Source organism: Engystomops pustulosus, chromosome 1, assembly GCF_040894005.1.
Source record: "Engystomops pustulosus chromosome 1, aEngPut4.maternal, whole genome shotgun sequence".
NCBI lineage: Eukaryota > Metazoa > Chordata > Amphibia > Anura > Leptodactylidae > Engystomops > Engystomops pustulosus.
In genome coordinates, this window is record NC_092411.1 from 260,450,410 (window position 1) to 260,477,990 (window position 27,581).

General features: G+C 44.2%; 1 protein-coding gene across 3 annotated transcripts in view; it reads right to left on the reverse strand.

Annotated features, from left to right (window-relative positions):
• RBPJ (recombination signal binding protein for immunoglobulin kappa J region) overlaps positions 1-26,170 on the reverse strand; it is a 35,868-nt gene extending 9,698 nt beyond the window's left edge. The window contains exons 1-4 of one of the 3 annotated variants that reach the window (XM_072132518.1): positions 7,842-7,896; positions 7,684-7,721; positions 6,959-6,997; positions 3,446-3,541 (exon numbers count right to left, since the gene is read on the reverse strand). In XM_072132518.1, coding sequence (XP_071988619.1) covers positions 3,446-3,534 — 89 coding nt within the window. In that variant the 5' untranslated portion in view covers positions 3,535-3,541; positions 6,959-6,997; positions 7,684-7,721; positions 7,842-7,896. Of the gene's footprint in view, positions 1-3,445; positions 3,542-6,958; positions 6,998-7,683; positions 7,722-7,841; positions 7,897-12,896; positions 12,969-26,069 lie in introns of those variants that run through there. The other 2 variants (XM_072132490.1, XM_072132458.1) reach the window with 2 other exon arrangements.
• Between the last annotated feature and the right edge of the window lie 1,411 nt (positions 26,171-27,581).

The following is a 27,581-nucleotide window of genomic DNA, read 5'->3' on the forward strand; positions in this document are numbered from 1 at the left end:
GAGGAAGAATTATTTTTTTCTCATTAAAAAATAACCCTAAATCAATGACTGTCCTGAAGATCTTAAGCGATCAAAATAGAATGAAATGTGATTTATACACTTTGTTGCAAAAAAGATCATTAATAAGGTATCAATTACTTTCTTATCAATATCAATTTTTATTGGTTTCCTTTTCAGGCCCTCAAGATGGGCAGCAGATCCTGGGTGTTGCTGTTATCCCAAGGATCTATAGAAGAAGGGCTTCCAATATTAACTTGTACCATGAGCTTACTATCAAAGTGGTCGAAAACCTAGAAGAAGAACTTCCCGCCACGTGTCGCAGCGCTCATTGTGAAAGTGTCTAACCCTGTAATGACTAAGGCTAATGGTTAATGCGCCCGTCTGGTTTTACAATTCAGACACAAAATAAGATGAGGGCTCTGGGCTTCTCCACGCGCTCACAAACATTAACCATGCCGAGGAATTTACAGCCCGGCAATGTCTGAGCTCCCTGGTGCTGCGAGTTAACCTCTTCACTACCAAGGGGATATCCCACCTAGCCAGATCTGGAGGATCAAGTACCCAATGTGTAGCTGTCACTACTGGTTATTCAGTGATCTACAATGATGCAGAAGAACAGATATTTAAAAACCATTGTACAAGAAGCTGGAGAGTCATATACCGATACAGAGGCACATTACTACATCACATAAATATTATTATTTGACAAATCATGGTCCATAGTTGGAAATACTACACACATATAGCAGGGAATATTCACCTACAACTGGGAAAAACTAGAGATTCTTTCCCAACACAAAGGCAGGACCCATCTCATCATTGTGCACCTCCATGTAACTGGAGAGGCGTCTAGCTCAGGATTCCTAAATACTAGAGAGGAGATTCCTGTCCTCAGTACAATGTATAGTAATAATGTAACTCATGGAATACTGCATGGAAATATGACAAAGAAATAAATAAGAATTGAATAAAAAAATATAGATGCACAATTTCATCTACCAGGATGAAGCCAATGCTGATGAGGAAACATGTTGATCAGGGAGACAAGACGACTCCGGTAGTAAAAGCCCCGTGTTGACTTACAGCCATTGATGCTCCACTAGGTGATTCTGGGAAATATGCAATTGTGTTTCCAGGATGGGATAAGGAAAACCTTGCCTTTTACCTAATCCCCCCTTAAAATCAAGCATAGCTTTCAGAAAACCTAATTGTATGATGTGGGATAACTCCTAAACCAGTATATTTATTCCAAAAGGAGCAGATTCCCAAATGTAGACAGCCCTGTTCTGAAATCTTTGCATCTTGTCAGTACAGTGTAGGGAACTGGTTTAGCTGTGTGAGAGACCAGAGACTAAGCCGCCTTAATTGGCAAGGTCTGCAGAAGGAGTCTTCTTACTTCCCTCATCTAGTCTCCAGCCTCACACACATAACCAGGTTCCTACAATGTGCTGATGAGATGCAAAGACCTCTGAACAGCGGTGGCTACAGTTGGGAGTGAGTTCTTTGTGGAATAATTACACTAGTTTGGGATTTATCCACATCATGCCCTTAGGGCATATTTCCCGGAAGCGTGATCTCAGCTGTAAGGCGTTAAATAAATGTAGCCGACATACGGGTTGTCGTAAACTTTCACATTTGAAATTTTCACTTAAAGGGGCTGTACAAAGTTATATTGGTAAAAAGTGAAGATAGAGTGGCACTCCAAACTCCCACACCGGTATTGTCCAATAAAAAGCTAGTCTTTATTCACAAAAAGTGGGGTACATCATATGGAAAACAGCAAGTTGGATTGACACGTTTCAACGCTATCTCGTCTTAATATGAGATGAGATTATGATTAAGACGCGGTAGCGTGGAAACGCGTCAATCCAACTTGCTGAAGGCGTGCACCACCACATGGACTCTAGGCCATTCTAGGCGATTGGGTGAGTGAACCAGACAAACCTTTTTTGTTTAAGTTATATTGTTGAGCCCTATGGACAGAGGATAAAAATGTTATTGGTGCATGTTCTGCTGCTCGGACTCAAAGGGGTTGTCCGTTTTAAGCACATTACAGCAGACATTTTTTTGTGTAACGAAAAGTTATTACATTTTCTATATATACTTTCTGCGTCAATTCTTCACGGTTTTCTAGATCTTTGCTTGCCGCCTTCTTACTGTCACGCAACAGGAAGTGTCATTGTTTACTTACTACTACACCAGTCCATGGTCATGTGATGTCACACAGGTATATAACTTGTTAGCATTACACTGCCATACACCTGTGTGACATCACATGACCAGGGATATAACGACCCGTGCACATGTGTGACATCACATGACCAGGGATATAACGACCCGTGCACATGTGTGACATCACATGACCAGAGATATAACGAGCCGTACACCTGTGTGACATCACATGTCCAGGGATATAACGAGCCGTACACCTGTGTGACATCACATGACCAGGGATATAATGAGCCGAGCACCAGTGTGACATCACATGACCAGGTATATAACGAGCCGTGCACTTGTGTGACACCACATGACCCGGGATATAACGAGCCGTACACCTGTGTGACATCACATGACCAGGGATATAACGAGCCGTGCGCCTGTGTGACATCACATGACCAGGGATATAACGAGCCGCGCACCTGTGTGATATCACATGACCAGGGATATAACGAGCGGGCAGGGACATCACATGACCAGGGATATAACGAGCCGTGCACCTGTGTGACAGCACACAACGTGGGATATAACGAGCCGTGCACCTGTGTGACAAGAAAGGGGATACAACAAGCCGTGCACCTGTGGGTTTACCCGTAGGAAGTAAACAGCCAAGTTTCATGTTGCATGACAGCAAGCAGAGATCTAGAAAACTGTGAAGAAATGATACAGAAAGTATGTTGTAAAATTTAATAACTTTTCATTATACAAACAATATCAATTACTTGGAATGTGCTTAAAGTGGACAATCCCTTTAATGCTGTCCACAAGCTGAGTGAGTGCTGGATATCACAGAGCACAGCGCTCTGGTATCTCCAGCACCGAGAGGGGGAGAGAGAACAGTGAGCCTGGAAGTTTCCACCTCTCCCAAAGTACTGAGTGGAGGGGGTAGAGGAGGAATACTTCACCTGCCCTTACACCCATTAGTGAGAAGACTTTTTTTGTGATTTTCCCCAGTGTTTACTGTTCTTTTAATGAGAACTAACAAGTGATCAGGCGATCGCCACAGGCCTCACAGCTGCAGCTATGGGAGAACAGGGTGTTTAGTGTAATCGGGAGAAACCTCGCTCCAGGAGCTCAGGGGAATATGTCCCCGTTGACTACAAGGTCTCAATGGTATGTAAAAGATAAAAGCACTGCCCAATTTAGAAAGTTTTGCTACAAATCTCTTTCCTTTTTGACTTGCAAATTATTTCAGGACATTGAAAAAGAACACAAGAATGGACCTCACCTCTTCTCATTGCCATAGGACTTCTGTGCAACTTTAGCGTGGAGGATGAGTACGGTCTGGTCGCCTCGCTCTTTTAAGTAGTTCCGCATCGCTTCCCTGAAACACAAAGGGGGCAACTTTTAGAAGATCCAGTCTGCAGCGGGTGTAATCTTCCTGCGGGAGGCTGGACCAGGCGGATGAAAGCCTATCCCTGCTGGTTACATGGTAGCGAGCCGCACACAGCGTTACACACACGTTCTGCAGATACTATCTGTGGTTCCTACAATTAGCACCTGGTGCTGCCCCCGTCACCCATGGCACGGGCCCATCAGCTTTGTGGCTCAGGATCTTCTCACCTCGTATCAGATCTTCTCACATAAATCACCACACACTGCTCCGGCTAGCAGCTCTGCATGACAGCGGTTACACGAGAGGAAGCAAAGTGCCAACGATATAACCGAGTGCTACTACTAAGTCGTCCCGATGGTACTTTCATGTTTAATCTCTATTTCAATTTAAAGAGATATGAAAATGATTTATGATTGAATTGTTCATTTGCCCATGCAAGACTGTAGGTTGTGTAACATAGGAGCCACGAAAATCTCTTACCATACCTTTGGTGTGGGGTAGTAGTAGCAGCAGGACTGTGACCAATGCAATTATTTGCCAGGTTTAAACTTCTAGAAAGTTAATTGCTGGGACAATTAGATGGCTGCACTGAGCTACACCAAAGCCCTTCACTATGCTCTGAGTAAAAGCTGAAACTCAATCTGAATACAGGCGGTCCCCTACTTAAGGACACCCGACTTACAGACGACCCCTAGTTAAAGACAGACCCCGCTGCCCCCTATGAAGCTCTCTGGATGCTTTACTATAGTCCCAGACTGCAATGATCAGCTGTACGGTGTCTGTAATGAAGCTTTATGGATAATCCTTGGTTTTATTATTGCAAAAAAATGTAAAAATTCCAATTGTCACTGGGGCAAAAAAAAAAAAAAAAAAAAAAAGATTTGTCTAGAACTACAATGATAAAATATACAGTTTCGACTTGCATACAAATTCAACTTAAGAACAAACCTATGGACCTATTAAGAACAAACCTATGGACCCCGCCTCTACTACAGCGGTTACTAAGAGTAAGGTTGGGGAGGGGCTGTGGAGCAGCTCAAAATGGAGAGTGAAAAGCGCAGCAGTGAGAAGACATACTAAGAGATGCGGTGTAATTGCTACAAATTACACAAAAGAAGGAATAGGGACCTTGTGTTGTGACAAAGTTCCCTTCGCCAAATGTGGTCACGGGCACCCACATTTGCTTACCCGGCTCTGGAGACGGCTCAGCCTGTGAACCGGTTAAACTACATTGGTCACTGAGGCAAAAAAAATAAATAAAAATTTGTCTGGATCTACAATTATAAAATATACCGTTTTGACTTGCATACAAATTCAAGTTAAGAACAAACCTCAGACCCTAATTGTGTCAATATCTTACTTTAAGGTAATGGCGTTGCAGGTGGATTTTGGGCATAATAGGGTTTTTGTAAGGGTAGAAGGTCTGAGATTTAGGAGTTAACACATTGATTACCAGTAGGAGCGACAACTCAAATACCCGCTGCAGCTTACAGCGCACAATGGACGTTCGCCACACATTTTGTCCTAAGACGAAGCATTTCTAATAATAGGGACCCTATGACCTATGTGCCCTTTTTAAGGATGTGGCTCCATGGTACTTGCAGAACAACAAATATATGTATTCAGGGTCTAGTTCCCCCTATGAACCGTGGTGGTGCCCACTGCACTGTTGAATCGGGCAAAAAAAAACTTGCAAAACAAAAGTCAATAGGAAATGGCAACCACATACACATAGCAACCAAACACAATATTTTTATGTTCATTTTTAGGAAGTTGGTTTTCTTTATAGGACATTGCGAAACTGCTATAGCCAACAAGGTCCAAAAATAACACATGGGGTACAATGTCATTTTTGTAGCTGGTCATCAAATACAACACGCATTTTTGGAGATGTAGTCTTAACCGCTCTGGTCTCGAAGAGAGTCTACCAGCAGTTTTGACCATACAAAGGGGCAGATAATGTTAGGTCATGTCCCCGGAGATCTGTCTAAGCAAAGCTGTGTGTTTAGTAACTGCAGGACTGTGAAAAATTGTAGCTGGAGTTGAGGTGTGTGATCTCCTCATCGAGTACAGAACAGACCCTCCCCTGAGTGGTTCTACAGGGTTCAAACAGAATGACAGTACACTACAATGCCCCAAGTCCAGCTACAATCTAGGAATATAAACGATTTTTCCTATTTCTGCTGCAAACAACAAAGGCTGCTTCCTAACACATCTGCGCCTATGTACGGGTAAAGCTGCAAACAGATTGGGCTTGGCTTGGCCAAGGTGCATATTTTTAGTTATCTTCCACCTTGTTATACTTAATGTTTACACTACTGTGCAACTCAATTTGTTTCAAAATCACGCTGCTTTGCAATGTTTATGTATTATGGGCTTTGTGGAGACAACAATGTACCTACTTGGACCATGATTTTACACCTGTACCCAAAACCATCCTGTTCGACCAACACATAAGAGCATTGTGGTAGGACAACGTGTCTAAGTTTATTGTTGCTTGGAAAAAAATAAAAACTCCTGACGATCATCTTTACCTCATTTTTGAATGAGACGAGTCAAGTTTAATGGTTTCAGGGTTTTGTGTCAGTTCAGAAACCCCTTTTTTCTGTTCTGTAGTATCTAGAAACATGCTGCTGGTGCCATATTAAAAAGATAGAAATTTCATCTTTCAGAGGGGACTAGTAAATTAGTGGGGGAAAACCTGGTGACAGGTTCCCTCATTTAAAAAACAAAAGCAAAAAACATAAAAAAAACAAACGACATTAGCTCGGAAGTCACTTTGGGTCTAACTAACCCCCTTTGAAACAAGAATTGCCTCCAAATTACTGAAAAAAGTGCTATTAATCCAGCATGTATATTTAGCAGGTAAGCACGGTTGGAACAAGTGATAAAGCCGATTAGGCCAACACCACGAAAACTTTCGGTATCGTTCTCAATGTGAGATAAGTCATCACAAGGCTACACGAAAGCAACATCTGCTAGTAGGCAACGTTTCAGGCAAAACTTAACCGTTCTGAAAACAAATCGTTGCCACAGTTACAAGATTTTCAGGTCCGGTCAAATCCAGGAGAAAAAGTAATCAATGTCACTTTGCTGTTGTGGGGTCGGATTGTAGAAAGTTACTGGTTTTGTTCTGAACATATTGGTGCTACATACTAGTAGTGGTAGCTAAACAGTTGTATACATTTCATTTATAACATATGTGTCAGCAATAATTCTGCTGTGATAGTAGAGGCCACTCGTCCGGCCGTCCGGTTCACCACACACCCCGCACACATCAGGGAGCAGAGAAACAAGGGTGGCAGAGGTGGAGCGTGTGAAAGTGCACCGTGCACCCTCAGCACCTGCGATCTTATCAAGGCGTCAGAAGAATCGGGCAAATAGGAAACAGCACATGAGGTTTACCTTGTGAGGCGTTTGGGTTGAGGCCGCTCCCCAAACTTCCTGTAAAAGAAAACAAGAAAAATAGCCATTAATAGCAGAAATATTACAAAAAACTACAGCAAAACAGCATAGGAGGAGACCGCAGACCACGTGCCGAGGGTGAGATTTACATAACCCATACCCTGCACAGTATCCCATCTCCGTCACTATGGAGATTAGTGGGGTCTATCCCAAGATGCCCCTTTAAACTTTGAGGTTTTCATTTTGTCTATATTCCAGTTTGCCAACACCTTGTCTTACATTGACCTGATAAGGAAGCCTGGGGCCAAAGCAATATACAGGCGGTCCCCTACTTAAGAACACTCGACTTACAGACGACCCCTAGTTACAAATGGCCCTCTGGATATTGGTAATTTATTGTACTTTAGTCCTAGGCTACAATAATCAGCTATAACAGTTATCACAGGTGTCTGTAATGAAGCTTTAGTGTTAATCCTGATTCTTATGACAACCCAACATTTTTAAAATCCAATTGTCACAGAGACCAAAAAAGTTCTCGCTGGGATTACACTGATAAAATATACAGTTCCGACTTACATACAAACTCAACTTAAGAACAAACCTACAGACCCTATCTTGTATGTAACCCGGGGACTGCCTGTATTCTATTTACTAAAATGTAAATTTCACAAGCCAATATTAATGAATTCTATCAAACACCTGTGGGGTTAGAATAGATTTCAGACCTTCAATGTGTTCCCATATTAAAAAACACATTCATATCCTGACCAAGTCAAGGAGACAGGGGAGCTCAGCTATGCAGTCAGCTAGCCCCGCCTGCTGATGGGCATTTGGACTGTTAACTGCGCCCCCTTAGCGCCAACACCACTTACGAAGACATCACCTTTTAGGGGGATGTTGCATTTGCTTGACAGTGCACATACCCAGACGGCTTCATAACCGCACTGCACATGTGCGACCGTTAAACTGCCTGCGGTTATACAGTGCAAGATTCCCCCCCCACCCATGTGCCCAAACACCAGGTTACGCTCACATGTGGGGTGTCTCCATTAGTGGGAGCAACTTCACAGCCAATTATTAGGTGGATTTTCTCCTTTTATTCACACATCACCTGCAGGTATAATAGACGGCTCACAGGCTGAACCTGCTCCATACAAGGTAAGTGTTTGCTGCTTATTGCGTTAACCCTCCGATTGCTTTGCAGGCTTTTAGCTGCACGGGCGCCGCACATTTAGCTCCATTGTTCCCCCTGACATTCTCATGTCAAATAATTTATTTTTGTGCAGAAGGTTTTAATTATTTTTTTTTAAATGTTTTCAAAACACAATAATACTTAAGATATTTAGTATCCCCATGATTGTAGAGTCCCTATGAATAAAGACGACGTGTCATAAAAAAAGACCTCAAGAGAATGGCGCAAATGCATTTTTTCACTTATTTCACGGCATTTGGATTGTTTAACCTCACTTCCCAGTACACGGCATGGAAGATAAACGGTTACTACAAAGTGCAATTTGTTACGCAGAAAACAAGCCCTCATACAAACTTCATAGAAAAAAAAAAGTTCTAGATCTTTGAAGGTGGGGAGTGAAAAATGGACACGCAAAAACAAAAAAAGGGCCGTCCACGTTAAATGCTAAATGAACATATTAAAATTTGAAGATTCCAAAAAGAACCTCAATTTTGTGCTCGTTTCTGTAAAATACATCTAAAGGGTTAACAAGCTTCCTACATGCTGTTCTGTGAAGTATGAGGGGGTGAGTTTTTAAATTGGGTTTATTTATAAGGGGGGGTCCTCTTAAGACTGTCAAAACCACCATAGAAAAGTGGTCCCTAAAATAGGTCATACGAAATATAACGAATACGCCGATTTTGAATAATTAGGGCTTGGTCATCGTGGCAAATATGAGCTTAGCCCCCAAGGGGTAAACTTATCTATTTTGTGGCAAAGATTGATACTGAGCAGCATCGTTTTTTAAAGTGTTGCCCCTCTCCGAGTTGTCAACTCCCTTTTCCATCAGCTCCTGAACAATAATTTAGGGCTAAGTGGAAAACAGTGGTTCTAATTGTTGTTGATTTTTTCTTTTGAGCCAAAACAAGTAGTGGATTCAAAAACGGTAAAATAGAAAGAAGGGACTCGCACTTCTATCTAGATCCGCTTAAAAGAAGCTCCAAAAATGCCACAATATCCTGGGTTTGGGTAGAGTCACAGCTAATTCATTGAATAACACATAGTGCAGGGAATGAAGGGATAATTCAATGAAGCGGCTGTGACTGGAGGGTAAAATTAACTTTGCATTAAAAAAAAAAAAAAGTTTTTTTTCCATAACTGACAGAAGCAGATTAATATTCTAAACTCCACAATTCCCTCTATTGAGTCCCCATCCTTAAATTAACTAAACTTTCAACTAAATGATATAAAGGAACAGAACAGATGATGAAAGTGAATTTTGTAATATACTTTATTTAATATTTTCCGGCGTTGTCCTGTGTCCTGCTCACTACAGGATAAAGAAGCAGCCAAAAGAAAACACATAGTTAATCAACTATATTACAAAGTTTATCAGCTTCTCTATTGATTTCTAATATTTAAAAAAAATGTGTTCCAAAGGTTTAGTTACACTTTAAAGAATTAGTTTCATAGTCACTTATCCTCAACTATCCCATTCTGATGGGTAAGCCAGGGGTCCGAACATGTGAAAGGGGCTTCAAAGTATTTTTCTTAATTGTCCTGTTTTTGCATTTGGTGGGTTCCCAATCACAATATAATCCCTTTTTATGTGCAACAACCATGAGACTACCCCCTTGAGCAGAAATGTGACAATCCAAATTCTACATGGAGCCTCAGAGTCAATAGAAAATCTTTTTGGTCAGCTTCTGGTTATCCTTCGTGTGACAAGTAGAAGAGAAAAAGAAGGCGATGGCCACCACAAGGACAACACATTTGTCATACACATTTGTGTCTTTTTGGGAACAAATCTTTGCAGAGACCTAGCAGTAACCCAAACTTGCCATATCATGTTGTATTATGGCAACTTTAATATGAGAAAATAGCGCAAATACCTTTTTTTCATCAAATTGTGCCACATTTGGATTATTTCCCCCAGCTTCCCAGAACATTGCATGGAATATATAATAAAGAAATTAGAAAGTACAACCTTTCCCAAAGAAAACAAACCCCCATAAATCTCAGTTACCGCTCTTTGAAGGCGGGAGCAAAAAATTGAAATGTACAAAAAGGAAAAAGCTGTGGCGTTAGGGACGCATGAATTTTTTGAATTCTACATCAATGCTTGAAAAGAAAGAAAAGCTCCCAAAAAGAACCGGGTCACAAAACACGAACTTTATTCGTTAACATGTTAATAGTTAAGTGACATCTTTCAACGTGTGACATAACTTGTGGTAGTGAACTAATGTATGAAATAATGTTCTAGTCATGTGGCGGGAACCACCAGCCCCCAGCAGCTCCACCAGAAACGCCATCAATGTCACCATCACATATCGGGGCCATACCTGGAAAGACCATCTCTAACACACACTGATAATTTACTTCTCTACCCATGAACCGCCAATTGTCAATTACACTTTTACCCCTTGTGAAACCAACAGAATCCTACAGTACCAAATAAAATTCCACCACCCCCCCACCCCCCCCGGTCTTGGCAATCCTATATTGACTTATAAACTCAGCAGTAGACCGATACTGAGTGTTGCGTTGGGTTACAAGTCTAAAGGCAGAAGACATCCCTTAGAGGAATACGGTAGCCTACATGGGCCATTTCACCCAAAGAGTTAACCAAATCGGTTTTTTGAATTAAAAAAAAAAAACTCAAAAAAGTTAAGCTTTATATAGATGGAAAACTCCCAAAAAAACAAAATAAGGAACAAAGAGGACAAAATAAATAACATCTTTTCAAAAGTATTTTGACTGGAAAGGTCCAAATCTTAGACCGTCTACAACTGGGATCAACCACAAGATCTAAGAAAAGTACTAAACGCCCTATGGAATTACATATGGAGGAACAATGAGGCACAGAATAAGAAATCATTTGTGTCCCAATTCTCCATATACCTGATGAACCGGAAAAACCTCCAAACATAAAATACCCGATAATGCCTAGAAGGCAAGACATACTGTAACACGATTTAGGCTAGATGAACAGGACATGATTCGTAAGTTAAAGAAGTCAGATGTAGAACGCAATCACACACAAAAAGTCAAGAGCTGAATTAGGCAAAACACTTGCCTGGATGCCAAAAACATTTCCCCCGTGGTAACCAATCATCCGCCTCCATTATATTCCAAAACGATAAGACGACTACATAGTATAAGTTCAAGCATAAGGAACCGGTGATGTCCTCTGCTCGGAGCTATGTAATATAGTCAAAGACATTTTACAGGCGGTCCCCTACTTAAGAACACTCGACTTACAGACGACCCCTAGTAACAAACGGACCTCTGGATATTGGTAATTTATTGTACTTTCGTCCTAGAATACAATAAACAACTGCAACAGTTATCACAGGCGTCTGTAATGAAGCTTTATTGTTAATCCTGATTCTTATGACAACCCAACATTTTTAAAATCCAATTGTCACAGAGACCAAAAAAGTTCTGGCTGGGATTACAATGATAAAGTATACAGTTCCGACTTACATACAAATTCAATTTAAGAACAAACCTACAGACCCTATCTTGTATGTAACCTGGGGACTGCCTGTATTTGGTTTTTAATTTTTTTTGGGAACATTTGTAACTGACTCCATCATGAGAAGACAATGCCAAGTCAAGAGAAAATATTAGTTTTTTTTTTTAAACAAAGGGGAAGCTTAAAAATGACATTTTTGACTTTTTTTCTTTATACTCATTTCCTTTTTCCCAAACTGCCCGAATGTCACGTTCGCTTGGCATCACTCGTAACCCAATATGCTGTATGCAATATCTGAATGTACAGGCGGTCCCCTACTTAAGAACACTCGACTTGCATACGACTCCTAGTTACAAACGGACCTCTGGATATTGGTAGTTTATTGTACTTTAGTCCCAGGCTACAATGATCAGCTATAACAGTTATCAAATATGTCTGCAATGAAGCTTTAGTGTGAGTACCCAACATTTTTAAAATCCAATTGTCACAGAGACCACAAAAGTTCTGGCTGGGATTACAATGATAAAATATACAGTTCCGACTTACATACAAATTCAGCTTAAGAACAAACCGACAGACCCTATCTTGAATGTTACCTGGGGACTGGCTGTATACTTAAAATTTATAGATACAAACAGTATCTGATGTGATTCCCTTCAGCTCAAAATTCTGATTATTTAGGTTTTTTTCAGGCCGACCACAGAAACTTAAGAACAAATGTGGATTTGTAGATATGAGGGAAGCCAAATGCACAGTCATCATTTACAAACATCTACCGATACATGTGGTCCGGTGGTTGAGGTGGAAACTTCTCAGAGACACTGCGTGTGGTATTTAAGAAGCAAAAAAAAAAAACACACTAAAACCTTACAGAGCAAGACAACCAGAACACTGCTAGAAAAACACTGTAAATCCAACAAAAATCATCAAACAGAGATCCGTGATCATGTCCAACATTTAAGTGAATTTGTTTCTATTTTTAAAAATTGGTCCAAATTTAATTTTCATCATCAGCAGCTTTTCGATAAGACGCAGCGCAGATGGGCTGTCCGCAAAACACCCAAAGTGCAACTGCTATATCACATCCAAGAACACAAAAAGGCTAACACACTACTAGCCTCCATACATAATAAACCACCAACAATCTAAAAAAAAAAAAAAAATGGGAGGGTAATTTTTGACTTAAATTCTATAATATTTATCTAAATTGAAAAAAACAAAAAACAAAAAAACAGCTGCTTTAAGACCAGGCAAAAACCTTCGGCCGCTGCAACGCCTACTTCTCCTACCTGAAACCATTTCTGAGCAGACAATGGAGCCTCCAGTCCATGGCCACCAGCTGCCTATCCAGCCAGTTCATCTGCGGAGGTCAGAGAAGACTTCAGTGCAGATCAGCTTTACCAGAGCTGCTCGAGATGTAACCACATATAGTAGGTGGAAGCGCTTCCTCTTTACTGAGAATCAAGGCAACTACCCAGACACAACGGAGAGATGAAAGTAAAAAAGGTCAAGTAGTGCAATTTTTTTTTTTTTTTTTTAATTTTTAAAAAGGATCTTTGTGGGGGCAAAAGTGGGCTCAACAACCACCACCCGTTATCACCAACAAATAATATCAAATAATGACGCACATTGTGCAAGACAACTGTGACGGTCAGTTCCAACGTTGTAATCAAGAAGCACCCGAGCCACAAGAAAACAATAAAAAAATGAAAACAATCTAATTCTAAGCAATCAAGAGCCACCAAATTTATCACAAGAGTTGATACTAACATTAAAAAACATCAGTGGACATTTATTGTAGCTGGAGCTCCTTGTAAGCTCCCTAGAGACTTTGACCTCTTGATGTATCCGACGGGCACCTGCGCCACAGGCAAAATAGTTTTACGTAAAAACCTGCAAATATTCAGTAAACGTTTGTAGGGCTTTAGTGAGGGTGTAGCCAAAGGAGCCCACTCTGCCAGTCCCAATGCCCCATTCACAGGCTGCTACAGGCCGTGCAGGAGAACTGCACCATCCCTCTGTGTGCTGAAGCCTCCTCATCTACAGTGAGATTACATTAGGCAGAGGTGAGACAGTAAAACAGCCAATGCCGCTGCAGCACAAAAGGAGCTCTGCCAAAACCCCCAGGAGCCCTTCCGGCTCATTAGCATAATTTAAAAGGTTGATTTTGGAAGTGAGGAGGCCATGGAAGTGAAGTGAGGAGGCCATGGAAGTGAAGTGAGGAGGCCATGGAAGTGAAGTGAGGAGGCCATGGAAGTGAAGTGAGGAGGCCATGGAAGTGAAGTGAGGAGGCCATGGAAGTGAAGTGAGGAGGCCATGGAAGTGAAGTGAGGAGGCCATGGAAGTGAAGTGAGGAGGCCATGGAAGTGAAGTGAGGAGGCCATGGAAGTGAAGTGAGGAGGCCATGGAAGTGAAGTGAGGAGGCCATGGAAGTGAAGTGAGGAGGCCATGGAAGTGAAGTGAGGAGGCCATGCCTGGATCCAGAGTAAATGCCCCTGGTTTATCATGCTTTACGTTTGATGGTAGATTTCCTTTTAACAGTTAAAAACCGTTTTCAATTTATACATTTTTTAACAATTTTGCAGACTGCGATTGCTGCACCTGTGTGAACAGAGCCAACAGAACCAAAGAAAAACTAAACTATACCACTTCATAAGGTGATGAATAAAATACGCCATTTTCACTTCTCAACCGATAACATATACAGAATCCGTTTCGCCGCTTACCACGTTGCAGGCCGGTGGAAAGGCAGTAAATCACAATATTGACTTATGTCTCAGTTTCTATGCACAAGGCGGCTGATGACGTAAAGCCATGTTTCCCAGAGACAAACAAGGGGTCTTGACTACCGGCTCCACAATAAAGACCAGGCGCAATCATTGGTCGGGACCAGACTGGCTGTGAGAGTGAACAAACAAGTCCTAGATTACATAGGGTAAAGATACCCTTAAATCAACACCAAACACAGAGGAAATCCAGGATCTGTTTGCCCAAATCAGACGAGTAATCACTCACAGCCGCCTTTATAGCGCAACGTCAGCTCCAAGACTCATCCCGATGTGTGCTGGGGGTCTCTTATCAGTCTGCTACTGTATGACCCAAATACTAGAGAGACACAGCGGGGTCTAGATCAACCACCATCTATAGCAGTGATGGCGAACCTTTTAGAGGCCGAGTGCCCAAACTACAACAAAGACCTGCTTATTTATCGCAAAGTGCCAACACAGAAATTTAATTTGTGATTTATACTCCCTGCTCTGTCACAGTTTTCATTGATACCAGCCCCTGAGTACACCAATAAAGCAGAAAATAGTCCCAGGTAGCACTGTCACTTTAATATAGCTCTGTGCACAGCAAGTCCTTGGCTGTCTGGGACTGCAGGAAGATACCTGGAGTCCTCTCTGGTGATGGCCTGAGTGCCCACAGAAAGGGCTCTGAGTGCCACCTCTGGCACCAGTGCCATAGGTTAGCCATCACTGATCTATAGTAACTGAACAATGCCATAGCAGAGAGGTTAACCCTTAACCCCCTTAAATTTTTTGTGCACTACTTTCAAAAATCCATAATTTATTACATTTATTTTTCCCATGCACAGAGCTGTACGAGGGCTTGTTTTCTACATAACCAATTTACCGTATAGCCCATGGGAAACTGGAAATAAAAATCCCAAAAGTTGTGAAATTAACAAAAAAAAAAAAAAGAACCAGAATCCCCATTATTCTTTGAGTTTGTACGATCACAGAGAGGTCATGATAGGTTTCATTAGGCTTTAATACACAAAAAAATAAAATAGAATCTTCAGCACAAAAAAAAAAATCTCAGTGTTTCACCATATTCCGACTTCAAAAATCTATCATCTTACACCGGTGTAAGGAGATTTAGGGAGTTTACCCCCAAGACCAAATACTGATAGCCCATTACACCTCACACCCATCCTTGGAATAAGCTAAACACTTATGTTGTGTATATCTAGGCCAGGTCCCCCACTAAGGTACGCCATAAAAGCCCTACCAATCATCCACCTAGGGAGCCATCTCTGCTATTTTTTGAGGACTTTCCTAAACGACCACTACTGATCATCACGCAGATGTGGAGGAATTTTCAAAAAACCTGGAGGTTGTTGATGCTCTATTTGCAGTGGAAAGGAAACAAGTATTCCTTTCTGGATGGAAGCCAGTGGAAGAAAAGACCTAATATCCACGGTGCGGGGTGAAGACGTAATCCGCTGAAGGGGAAGCCCTGGCTCAATGTACTGACCCAGACAGTGCAGGGATTATTCTGGCATCTGCATTGAGCCGATCCATGGAGAAGTGGAAATGCTTTGCCGGCTTTTTTAAACTTTACTCTTCGTCCTACATTGGTTGGTTCTTAGTGTGCAAAGAAGGGGGTCTCACGGTTCCTACAGCTGCAAGTCCTGCCAAAAAAACATCTTTATGATACACACAAACTTCCCCCCCCCCCCCCGGCTCACTGCCAATACCAGCAGGATTCATATAGACAGCCGCGTGCTCACCCAAACCGGATTCCAGGCAAGCACAATGCCAGGAGGCGGAGGTAGGAGGGGTAATTGCTCCTCACCTCTCCTCCCGCCATTGGCAGACGAGCGGTCCACTCAGTGACGGTGCGGTTACCGCACCGTGCCCAGGATTCATAGCAATCTATGGGTTCAGTGATATGGTCACAAGTCACACAACCAGATCACGGCTGTCTGATTGTACACTAAGCTTCAGTTTTGGTACTTTAAGAAAAGTTACATAGTAACAAAAACATCTGACAAACAAAGCAATAGTAACCTCATACAAAATTACTCATCAAATTTGTGGTCTCGAAAAAGAGGCTCTTCAAAGAGGGTATGCACCAGGGGAGGATTTTCACACAGAAAATCCTAATAAAAATCCAGGTTCAAACCACATGTCGGTGCAGAAACATTCATGTGACTTTTTCCGAGTCTGAAATTTGGGTGCATTTGATAACGGGAGTTAAAGAGTTAACAGCCCTGCAATGTTCTAAGACCACACCGTTCCATCTTACCAATTATGAACATCTGCCCAAAATTAAGCTTTTATAAAACACATTAAAAACACACAATTTTAACTACAATCTGTGGTTTGCCACCAGGCCGAGGCCGACTTCACTTTTACTTCCTGTGGTCAGATAACAAAAAGGGGAAGAGTTGGCAGAGAAGACACAAGAAGTTCTTCATGCCAACCAACAGGATGGAAAGTTATTTGTAGCAAAATCATTAATGGATTAGAAAAGTTGGATAAATTCTCGCCATTAACAATTGTGCATAAAGGGACAAAATATAAAAACCACGAAAATCCAAAACACACAGACACAGTACGAAGCCTTCCAGGAACTTTATCAAGTTTCCCAAAAGAGCTGAAAATAGGCAGCAAATTGTTATAAAGATAAGAGAACATATATCCCCCCCAGTTACCATTCTATCAGTGTCTGGGGACCACTATGGCTGGAAATGATTGCAAATCTCGGCTCAGCCAATGGAGACCAATCACCACTGAAGCTAGTGGACAGTCCCAGCCATGTCCTGCCGTAGCAAAAATAAAAAAAATTAAAATTTAAGACCGGTACAGGCAGTCCCAGACTTAAAGGGGTATTCTCGTCTGGGCATTCACTTTCAGTTTCATTAATCTGCCATATACAAACATTTCTTCAATTGGATGTTATTAAAAAAAATGTTCCTGTGTGAAGTTAATTTCTTATAAATGTAGTGATATGGTCCCTTAGAAACAAGACTGTGTCCTCGGATACGGCCACGTCTGCTGGAGGGATTGCACAAAGAAACAAAAAGTTTTTGTGTATGAAATGTCCGGATGTTGCTACATGTCGCACAGCCGTCCTGTGGTAATGATCGCTGAAGCCAGGAGGTCCGGCAGGACTCTATAGTGCAAGTCTGGCCACCGCTGCCAGAGTGTGACGTGGTCGTAACCAGAGAAGCCATCTCGTTTCTAAGGGACAACATGACTACATTTATGAGGAATTATCTTCACAAAGGAACATTTTTTTTTAATAACATCCAATTGAAGAAATGTTTACATACGGCAAATGAATTTAATTAAATGTGAATGCCCAGATGAGAATACCCCTTTAACACCTAACTTACAGATGGAGCTCCCTGCCCACTGTGACCTCTGGATGCTGGTCATTTACTGGATGCCTCATGTCAACCAGTCAAAAACTTAAAAAAGCCCCTCAAAATTAGACACACACTTCCAGATCCTGCAAGTCCCTGAATGTTTTTAGGAACATGTAGATTAATAATAAAACAATCTTTTTTATTCATAGTTCTGAATCACTATTACCACCCATCCTCTTCCAACCACAAGGGAAGAAGTTACTTTTATTTCTCCGTTTTATATTTATACTGAAATTACCAAAAAATTTAGATGGTTGGGAATACCCTTTTTTAACCCAAGGATGTGACCTCGAACTTCAACATTACAGTACATGTAGAAGGGGGCGCATCAAATTACCTCAGGGAGTCAAACCTAAAGTTTAAAAAAAAAAAAAAAAAAAAAAAACACAAAAATTGTAGCGCTGGTTTATGCAATTCACCCCACAAAAACCGAGCCCCCAAGATAAAGAATGAAAAATGTTACGGCTTCAAATACTGTTCAAGGGGTTGTTCGACATGAATAAAAGCTTTACTTGTGGGGGTTTTTTTTGGAGGGGAGGGGGGCTGTGAAAAAAAGAGAAACCAAAAGTTACCTCCCTCGGTGCTCCTGGTGTGCCGTGCAACTAACTGTTTACAGGGGCACGGCACCTCCACTCTGACAACGCTGCACGCCTAGCACGTCCACCTCTTCGACTGTCCCAGCGCTGGGATAGGAGACGGGGGGGGGGGGGGGCAACAAGTTATTGGAACTAATGTACAGCAGTGCCCCTGTAAACTAACAGAGGCACAGCACACCGGGAGCACCGAGTCAGGCAAGTATAGTTACATTATTTTTCCCCACAGTGCCCGCCCCCCACCAAATATCATTATTATTAATATCGGACTACAGCTTAAAAGCTTTAATTAGTCAAAAAAAAGAAAGGCACTTCAAAGGGAGCATGCACAAGGGCAGGATTATTACAAGCAGCTGCATCACATACAGTAATGTACTTCGTCTCTGCTCTCATCCCAGAACCAATGTTATCTGGACCGATTCACCAAATGGGAGGAGTGCAAGCACTTCATATAACTGACCCTGGACCCGAATACTATATACTGAATCACCAAAAGGTAAGTGTGCCAGTTCTTCATGTAACCAATCCTGGATCTAGGTACTGTATACTGATTCTATAAAAAAATTATATACATGCAGCCCCCTACTTAAAGGAAACCTACCATCACAGACCTACCTAATAAGGTAGATCCGGGGGCAGGTTAATGTAATGTATTGAAGCCCTATCACTTTTTTTTGCTATTCCCTTAGTGGCCCAGAACATTATAGATCTTCTATCTGATCTAAATGCAAATTTTCTTGTGAGGCCGCTGCGGCATGGAGTAGCCGTGCCATGGAGCAGGAGCTACGGCTATTCCAGGCCTCAGTAGCCTCTTTGGATCCCTCCTATCCTCCTGTCTTCAGCACGCAGCTCAGCAGAGAAGCCAGGGAATCTATGGTCTTGGCTTTGGAGCTACTGTGCATGTGCAGAACTCCCGCTTCTCAGGGAGGCTGCAAACTAGGAGGGATTCAATGATGCTATTGGGGCATGGGGTAATCATAGCGCCACGCCCCAGTAGCCTCTTAAGAAAATTTGCATACAAGATAATAGATATAGAATGTTCTGGGCCACTCAAGGATTAGCAGAAAAAAAAAAAAAAGAGATAGGGCTTCAATACATTATATGAACCTGCCACTGGATCTACCTTATTAGGTTTCCTTTAAGGACACCCGACTTCTTTTAAGGACTTCCTTTAAGGACACCTCTCTGCCCCCTGTGACCTTTGGTACAGCTCTCTGGATGCTTTACTTTAGTCCCAAATGTTAAAAGGACATTTACCACCAGGATGAAGGACTGTAAAGCAAGCACACTGACATATGGGTGTGCGCCCCACTGTGCTCTTCTTTTAGCTTATGTCCTTGTTTTTACAAAAATGTCTTTAAAATTCTGCAAACAAGCCTAAGGGGCTCAGGGCTAAATAGGTGTTATTAGAGCCTGGAGCCCTTCAGGCTCATTTGCATAATTTGACACTTGTAGCCTTTTTTTTTTCTTAAAACAAGGGTATAAGAAGCTTAAAGAAGAGCAGATCCTGCTACAGGGAGCACACACCTGTATGTCAGTGAGCTTAGTTTACAATCCTTCATTCTGGTGGTAGATTCCATTAAATATGTCCCCCGAGTCTGACATCATACATCACGGCTCGCAGGCGATGGTCACTAAGCAGAGGAATGGTGGTATGAAGCAGGCGCATTTTTGGGAAATGATGTCTATATTCGGATTCCCTGCGCTTCTCACAAAATTACTAAATATTCAGCAGAGGAGAAACTTGACTGCAGTCCAAGCGCCGACGTGTGACATGCCAAACACATATGGCTTCTTTTATATGGAGGGAAACACACAGATTTCAGGGAGAACGGAGGAGCGAGTCTATTAACAGCGTATAATAAGCCCCCGGAGATCAGGAGGCGAGAAACCGTTCCCAGCAATCGAATAGACTAGCAGGAGAGGATAAGACTAAGTTATGCTGAATGAAAGTGAATGAAGGGGAACCCCAGGTGCACGTGCACTCAAGGACCCTCCAGGCATGTGTCATTTATGGCACATCCCCTTTAAATGATGACAGCTCTGCAGCCGTGTGTACCAAGGAGCGTGCATTATATGACATTAGTAAGATCCAATGAACTACACTGCGTCTATCAAGGGAAATTATCAGGTGCGGCAGGAAAAACTTCTCTGACTAGTAGGCCCTGTGATCCATAGGGTGATGCCACACATGGCGTTTTTAACACGTTTTTGGTCAGTTAAGCAGTCCCTTAAAAAACACATGCGATTTTTGAAAACGCATCCGTTTTTGACAGGTTTAACCAATTATCTGAATTAAAACTGGTCAAAAACGGATGAGTTTTCAAAAAACGCATGCGTTTAACGGACAGCTTAAAAACGGGTTCAAAGCGCCATGTGTGGCATCACCCATAAATGTCCAAAAACTGGCTCAATTCATACCAAAACGCTGCCGTAGGTGTCCACTCTAGCAACCTATACACTGTATTTCGGGATAAGGATCTCCATACAGGAATACAGTTATAGCCCACCTTTCTACAAAGTGACCTGTACTGCCTTCATGTACTCAGACCCCCTAACTAGATCAGGAATAAGCGTGTGATCACTGGAAACCTGGCAGTAGGACTACAAGTAAAATAAATTGAATAAAAACATTGTGACCAATGAGAAGTCTCTAATACAGTAAAAGAGTTTACTTGTTGACCGCCCCTTTAAAAAACTTTACAGTTCCATCCATTGGCATATCACACATAATGTGATCGCTATAACTTTTGGGAATCCATGAAGCTTGTTTGTCGTGTTGCGCCACCTGGTGGCTTTCTCTTCCACTACATTCAGTTATTTTACCACCCGTCACATCCAGAATATAAAGGGATACATGCAGCAATATTCATCCTACCAGAGGTGGTAGAGAGAAGAGAAGACATAAAATACAGGAGAATAGCCATGTGTGATTTCTGCTGCATGGCAAGGAGTCAGATGTGAACACGACCCTACAGCAGGTCAGATCTTAGCAGTAGCCTGCAGATTGAGCAGCTGAGGTCACTCCACGGTAATAAAGACAAGTCACTATTATTCAGACAGGACATATTTCAGGAGCCAGACTAGATTCTTGGTAGCCGGGTCATAGGTAGCTCATATTTCTCCTTTTAGATTTTGAAGGATCTTCTTAGAATGAAACACCACAACAAAAAGTTACCCGACCTCCCCTGGCTATAGAAGCATGTGCTACCGTCACTTTGGTGGTCAAACGTAAAACCCCCTTTAATTCAGCAGCTTATAAGAGTTGCCCCCAATCCACAGGATAACTTCCTAATTAATGAAGGTCTGAGGAACGAAGGGCGCATGCTTCACCGATAAGGGTGCTGTGCGTTCTAGTACCAATCTTTGTGCGTTTTTGTAAGATCACCATGTGTTCGGCTGGTTTGAATCAGTTTCCAGAAATTTAAAAAAAAAACAAAAAAAACCCACAGTTTCAAACCAGCCGAACACGTGGTAAACATACAAAAAACCCATGCCTTTAAAAACACACCAGGAGCGGTGCAAGAACGTGCGTGACACCTGTGAGAACAAAATTTTTAGTTGCAGCATGTGAACGGGATTTAGGCCAACCCCTGTACGTATTGCCCTATAGCCCCCCCAAGGAGTATAGCTGCTTATAACTCACCCCTCCTATAACGAGGGAACAACTCGTCATGCGGGACATTGAGAGACGTCCTTATAGTTTAGGTTTTCTGCTGTGGGAATGCAGCAGGTGCTGGACACAACAACACTATTGATCGTTCTCCGTATCTCCGCAGCCTGATAAGGAGAACATACCTGCACTCTCCCAGATATACAGACTGAACCAACCACCGCCTGCGGGGGGGCGTCACACCCCATTAATCCAAGAATGACCCCACGCTAGCTCTCTAATCCAGGAACATCATCCTGGATTGTACTAGCCAAGTCACCTGGTAGAAACCTCCTCCAGACGCACAGGACGCATCACATGTCTACAAAACAAGCAGCGCCAAGCTGCCATGTCACGGTGTGAACGGTAAACGCACAACAATTTGTAGACAAACTTTCACGGAAATATTTGCCAGGGATAAACATTTTGGTTCGCTCCTTTGTAAGAGCGGAATACGGTAAACACGATAAGGATTTACTCAGGAAGGTTTTACCTTCTTCATCGAAGAGCAAAGAAAGACGCGGCCACACGGACTCCGCACAAAGACAGCAATGGGAGAACAACTTCATCCGGGAAATTTCATTGCGTCAAAGTTCTCTGGACCCATCACCCAATGTATAAAATCAGGTCCGCAAAACCGAGGCCCGATCCATGCAAACATAACACGTATCATTTCTCACAAATCACTGGTGGACAACGATGAGTGTGTACACAGACCCTAAAGACAGTGTCACACGTCCGAGCTCTGACTGTATGTGAGGAAGAGCCCAGCCTTAAAGGGATTGTACCAGCTAGGATTGTTAACCCCCATCGTGACCGCAGGGACCCCCACTATCAGCAGAACAGGGGTCCCTAGAGCTTCTCACTAGTTGGTGGACCTTCCAAGTCGAGTATCAACCCCCACTCGCTCCCAAATGGTGAGGGTCAGCCCTCTTGTTCAGTCAGACCCCCAGTATCAGATATAGTGTAGAAGGGGGATAATCAAACTTGGGAAACCCCTTTTTAGTATAGAAGGAATAACGGGAAGAGGAAAACCCAGGGCGAATCTACAGTCTTTGTACAAGTCATGGATCATAGAAGCAGCAAACAGCCTCCTGTATTAAAGTATAAATGTTTTTTTCAACACGGTAAACTGTATATTGGTGATAGAAATTATGTTCCATCCATTAGCGACACTACACAGGCCCCGAGGTGGTTACCACACCAGGACAATAGTACAACAGCCTTCACAAACCTCGCTGAGATACTGCCTAAGGGCACATTCACACGGTGCGTTTTAGTCTAGTCAAAACTTGCGTCAGAAACAACAGCATGTATATTTAAATCATAATAATTATACCATATAACCCAAAATCCAACATAAACCAGGGACACTGACTCAGATACAGGCACATGACTGTGGGAATCTGCTTATATCTGTTATCCATGGCCTACTTCCTTCTACAATCAACTTTTATAATTATGCTAATGACCCAAAAAGGGCATTTCCAGAGTGCATCCATGTTGTAGCTTCACAGGCTGCAATACTGTCTCCCCCCCTGTACTCCTTCCCCGCTCCCTGGTATAATCTCACACATTGGGAGAGGGAAGTGCTACTGCAGTTTTACAAACTGTGAATCTACAACACAGAGGGACTCTGGTAACACCCCCATGAGCCCTTGTAGCTTATTAACATAAATTTTTAAAGTTAAAAGGCCATTGATAGCAAATATAACAAGATTACCATTGTCTCAGTGTCTGGATCTTTGAGTAATGTCCCTTGTTTGATTGATTCTGATGGTAGCGACCCTTTAACACCAGCCAAGCTGTTCTGTCCATTACACAAGCCCCTTGTGCTATGTTAGACTCTGATGATGGTCTCCACACAACAAATGGCAAATCATATACAACCATTTAAATAAGATCTGAGAAGCCCAGACACATTGCTACAAAATATCATGTTATCCCCTTACCTCTAAGAGGATTGTTACGCTAATGTAGCAAACCCTCACAAGTATGAGCTCACTAAGGTCTAGAAGTCTTCTATGTGGCAAGGAAGTGCAATGTGTGAGAATAAGGGGGGGGGGGGATCTCCCCTAGTGGATGTAATGCAGACACATGGCTATTATGATACCAAAGATTGATAAACTACGTTCTTGCAACAGGAGCTGGGGGATACACACCGGGTCCAACACTGCACTGGACAAGAGCAGGAAAAGAGATCAAGATATCAAAAGAGATTTCTGAAAATTCTATCTTTTATTAAGGCTAATAACACGTGTTGGCCTCTATGGCTCTGAAGCGTGGGCCACACTAACATTGCACATGTGACACATGGGTGGTGCCCCCGTGTGCTGGCAGTGGCGTGTTGTGCCCCCCCCATGTGCTGGTAGTGCCGTGCGCCTATTGTGCCCCTTTCTCCGGTGTGCTGACAGTGCTGTGTGCGTGTTGTGCCCCTCCCCCGGTGTGCTGGCAGTGCCATGCGTGTGTGTGGTGCCCCCCAACCCTGGGTACTGGCAGCGCCATGCGTGTGTGTGGAACCCCCCCACTTGTACTGGCAGCGCCATGCGTGTGTGTGGTACCCCCCACCCCCGGGTACTGGCAGCGCCATGCGTGTGTGTGGTGCCCCCCACGTGTAGTGGCAGCGCCATGCGTGTGTGTGGTACCCCCCACGTGTAGTGGCAGCGCCATGCGTGTGTGTGGTGCCCCCTGTAGTGGCAGCGCCATGCGTGTGTGTGGTGCCCCCTGTAGTGGCAGCGCCATGCGTGTGTGGTGCCCCCTGTAGTGGCAGCGCCATGCGTGTGTGGTGCCCCCTGTAGTGGCAGCGCCATGCGTGTGTGGTGCCCCCTGTAGTGGCAGCGCCATGCGTGTGTGGTGCCCCCTGTAGTGGCAGCGCCATGCGTGTGTGGTGCCCCCTGTAGTGGCAGCGCCATGCGTGTGTGGTGCCCCCTGTAGTGGCAGCGCCATGCGTGTGTGGTGCCCCCTGTAGTGGCAGCGCCATGCGTGTGTGGTGCCCCCTGTAGTGGCAGCGCCATGCGTGTGTGGTGCCCCCTGTAGTGGCAGCGCCATGCGTGTGTGGTGCCCCCTGTAGTGGCAGCGCCATGCGTGTGTGGTGCCCCCTGTAGTGGCAGTGCCATGCGTGTGTGGTGCCCCCTGTAGTGGCAGTGCCATGCGTGTGTGTGTGTGGTGCCCCCTGTAGTGGCAGTGCCATGCGTGTGTGTGTGTGTGTGTGGTGCCCCCTGTAGTGGCAGTGCCATGCATGTGTGTGTGTGTGGTGCCCCCTGTAGTGGCAGTGCCATGCATGTGTGTGTGTGTGGTGCCCCCTGTAGTGGCAGTGCCATGCATGTGTGTGTGTGTGGTGCCCCTTGTAGTGGCAGTGCCATGCATGTGTGTGTGGTGTCCCCTGTAGTGGCAGTGCCATGCATGTGTGTGTGTGTGTGGTGCCCCCTGTAGTGGCAGTGCCATGCGTGTGTGTGGTGCCCCCTGGAGTGGCAGTGCCATGCGTGTGTGTGTGGTGCCCCCTGGAGTGGCAGTGCCATGCGTGTGTGTGTGGTGCCCCCTGGAGTGGCAGTGCTGTGTGTGTGGCGCCCCCTGTAGTGGCAGTGCTGTGTGTGTGGTGCCCCCAGTAGTCGCAGTGCTGTGTGTGGCGCCCCCTGTAGTGGCAGTGCTGTGTGTGTGGCGCCCCCTGTAGTGGCAGTGCTGTGTGTGTGGTGCCCCCAGTAGTGGCAGTGCTGTACCCCCGTGTGCTGCGTGTGCTGTGCCCAGCAGGAGGTGTCTGCAGGCTTTGAGATACGCTCCGTACACGGATCACACGGATCCCCTCAGCCCCGTGCCCCGCACTCTACACCTCCGGCCAGACAAAGACTCGTCCCCTACAGCCTGGGCAGCCGGAGCGCACAGCTCCCATAGAGCCGGAGTACGGAGCCCCAGCAGCCGCTGCCTAGCGCCGCCGCCGAGCAGCTCCCGGGGCCCGGAGCCTCATCCACCCCGCCGCAGGCTACCCGCAATGGCCTCCACTCAGCCGAGCGCCCCACCAGCCCCGCAGCCCCCCCTAGCAGCCGCCCCGACTCCCCAGACTTACCCTGTCACAACAGGCGCCATCTTCCACAAACTCTCGCCAAAACTCCAAACCTCGCGAGAGCCAGGCTGTTGTTTGGTAGAACAACCCCCCAACCCCCCTCCGGCAGGACTCCCCGCCCCTAACAGTCCTGGCCCCGCCCTCCAGACGCTGTGACCAGCAGAGACGTGTACAGAGCCCGGCCCCGCCCCTGAGAACGGCGGGCGCTGTGTTCCCACGCCGCGTCTGATAGCGCACCACACACCGACCTGTCACCGACCAAATCTGTACAATATCCATGCGATTTGGAAGAAACAGTTAATTAAAAATAATCAGAACTGTGGTGGAAGCACACATCCTGGAGGAATTATGTATAATTGTATGTGTGTCACATAGTAGTCTCCACCATGAAATATTAAAAACTTTGTGTCGTGACCATTCAGGGTGTAGCGTACACGTGGTTGACCCACATTGTACAGAAATGCCTGTGCATGTACGTTCCCTGTGCACATAAGGCTGCATTCACACTTAGCGGTTCTATCTGACACATTTAGGGCATCTTCCCGCATGGCGTTCTAGTCGCGTTGTTAATGACATCACATGCGTTTTGCCCAAGTCTCCCACTTAGGGTTTGGATGCAATTTAAAAAACGTGACAATATCGCCACATGGTAGATCCCTTTGGGATCCATAGTACAAGTGTATTTCCGCATTGCCTCTGTATGCAGTTTCTTCTTGCCCATTCCTTATTTACCCCCGTGTCCACCTTAAAGGGGTTTTCCCAAGAAGGAAAGAGCTGAGACCCCAACAGATCACGAAAAACAAGGGGTCTGATGGGGACCCATGTACCTCTGTCGGACCCCTGGTCGCTCTCTCAGACTAAATCTCTATGGAGCTGACGGAAATTGCCGAGCTCTGCATTTTCGTAATCTGTGGTCTCAGCGCTGATCAGCAAGTTAGGCCCTATCCCGTGGATAAGTCGATGCTTCGGGGCCGGTTTATTGAGATCCGCTCTAGAATTAATAAGGCGAGATGGGCTCAGTTGTCTCGAAATTAAGCCCGAAATTAAACCGTCAAAAACAGAATCCTTCCATTGATATGAGAAAGTTGATTGATGACCTTCAATTAGATCTGAACTTGTGTCTTACCACTAGGGCTGAGAAGCGTTTGTGCCGGTCCAAACATACGTTTTTTTGCCAGGAGCATAAGCCGGGGGCTCTTTTGGCCGGATACTTACCCCATAGGACCACCCTGGGGCTATATCAAACTCAGTCTGTGTAATGGTCATCTGTCCCAATCCCTACAGGCAGTTATGCAGGAATTTCACCTCTTCCACTCCTCCATATATACAGGCCCTCCCAGGTTTGATCCTACTAAAGCTGAAGTTTTTTTTTCTAAATTCCCTATACAACCTTTCTCTCGAGAGCATGTCGGTGCATTGGTTGAACCCTTCTCTACAGTACAGATCTTGTGTGCCCTCAAGGTAGTTAAATCGTCTGCAGCCCCTTGTCTGGATAGATTTGCTTACTCATATTGC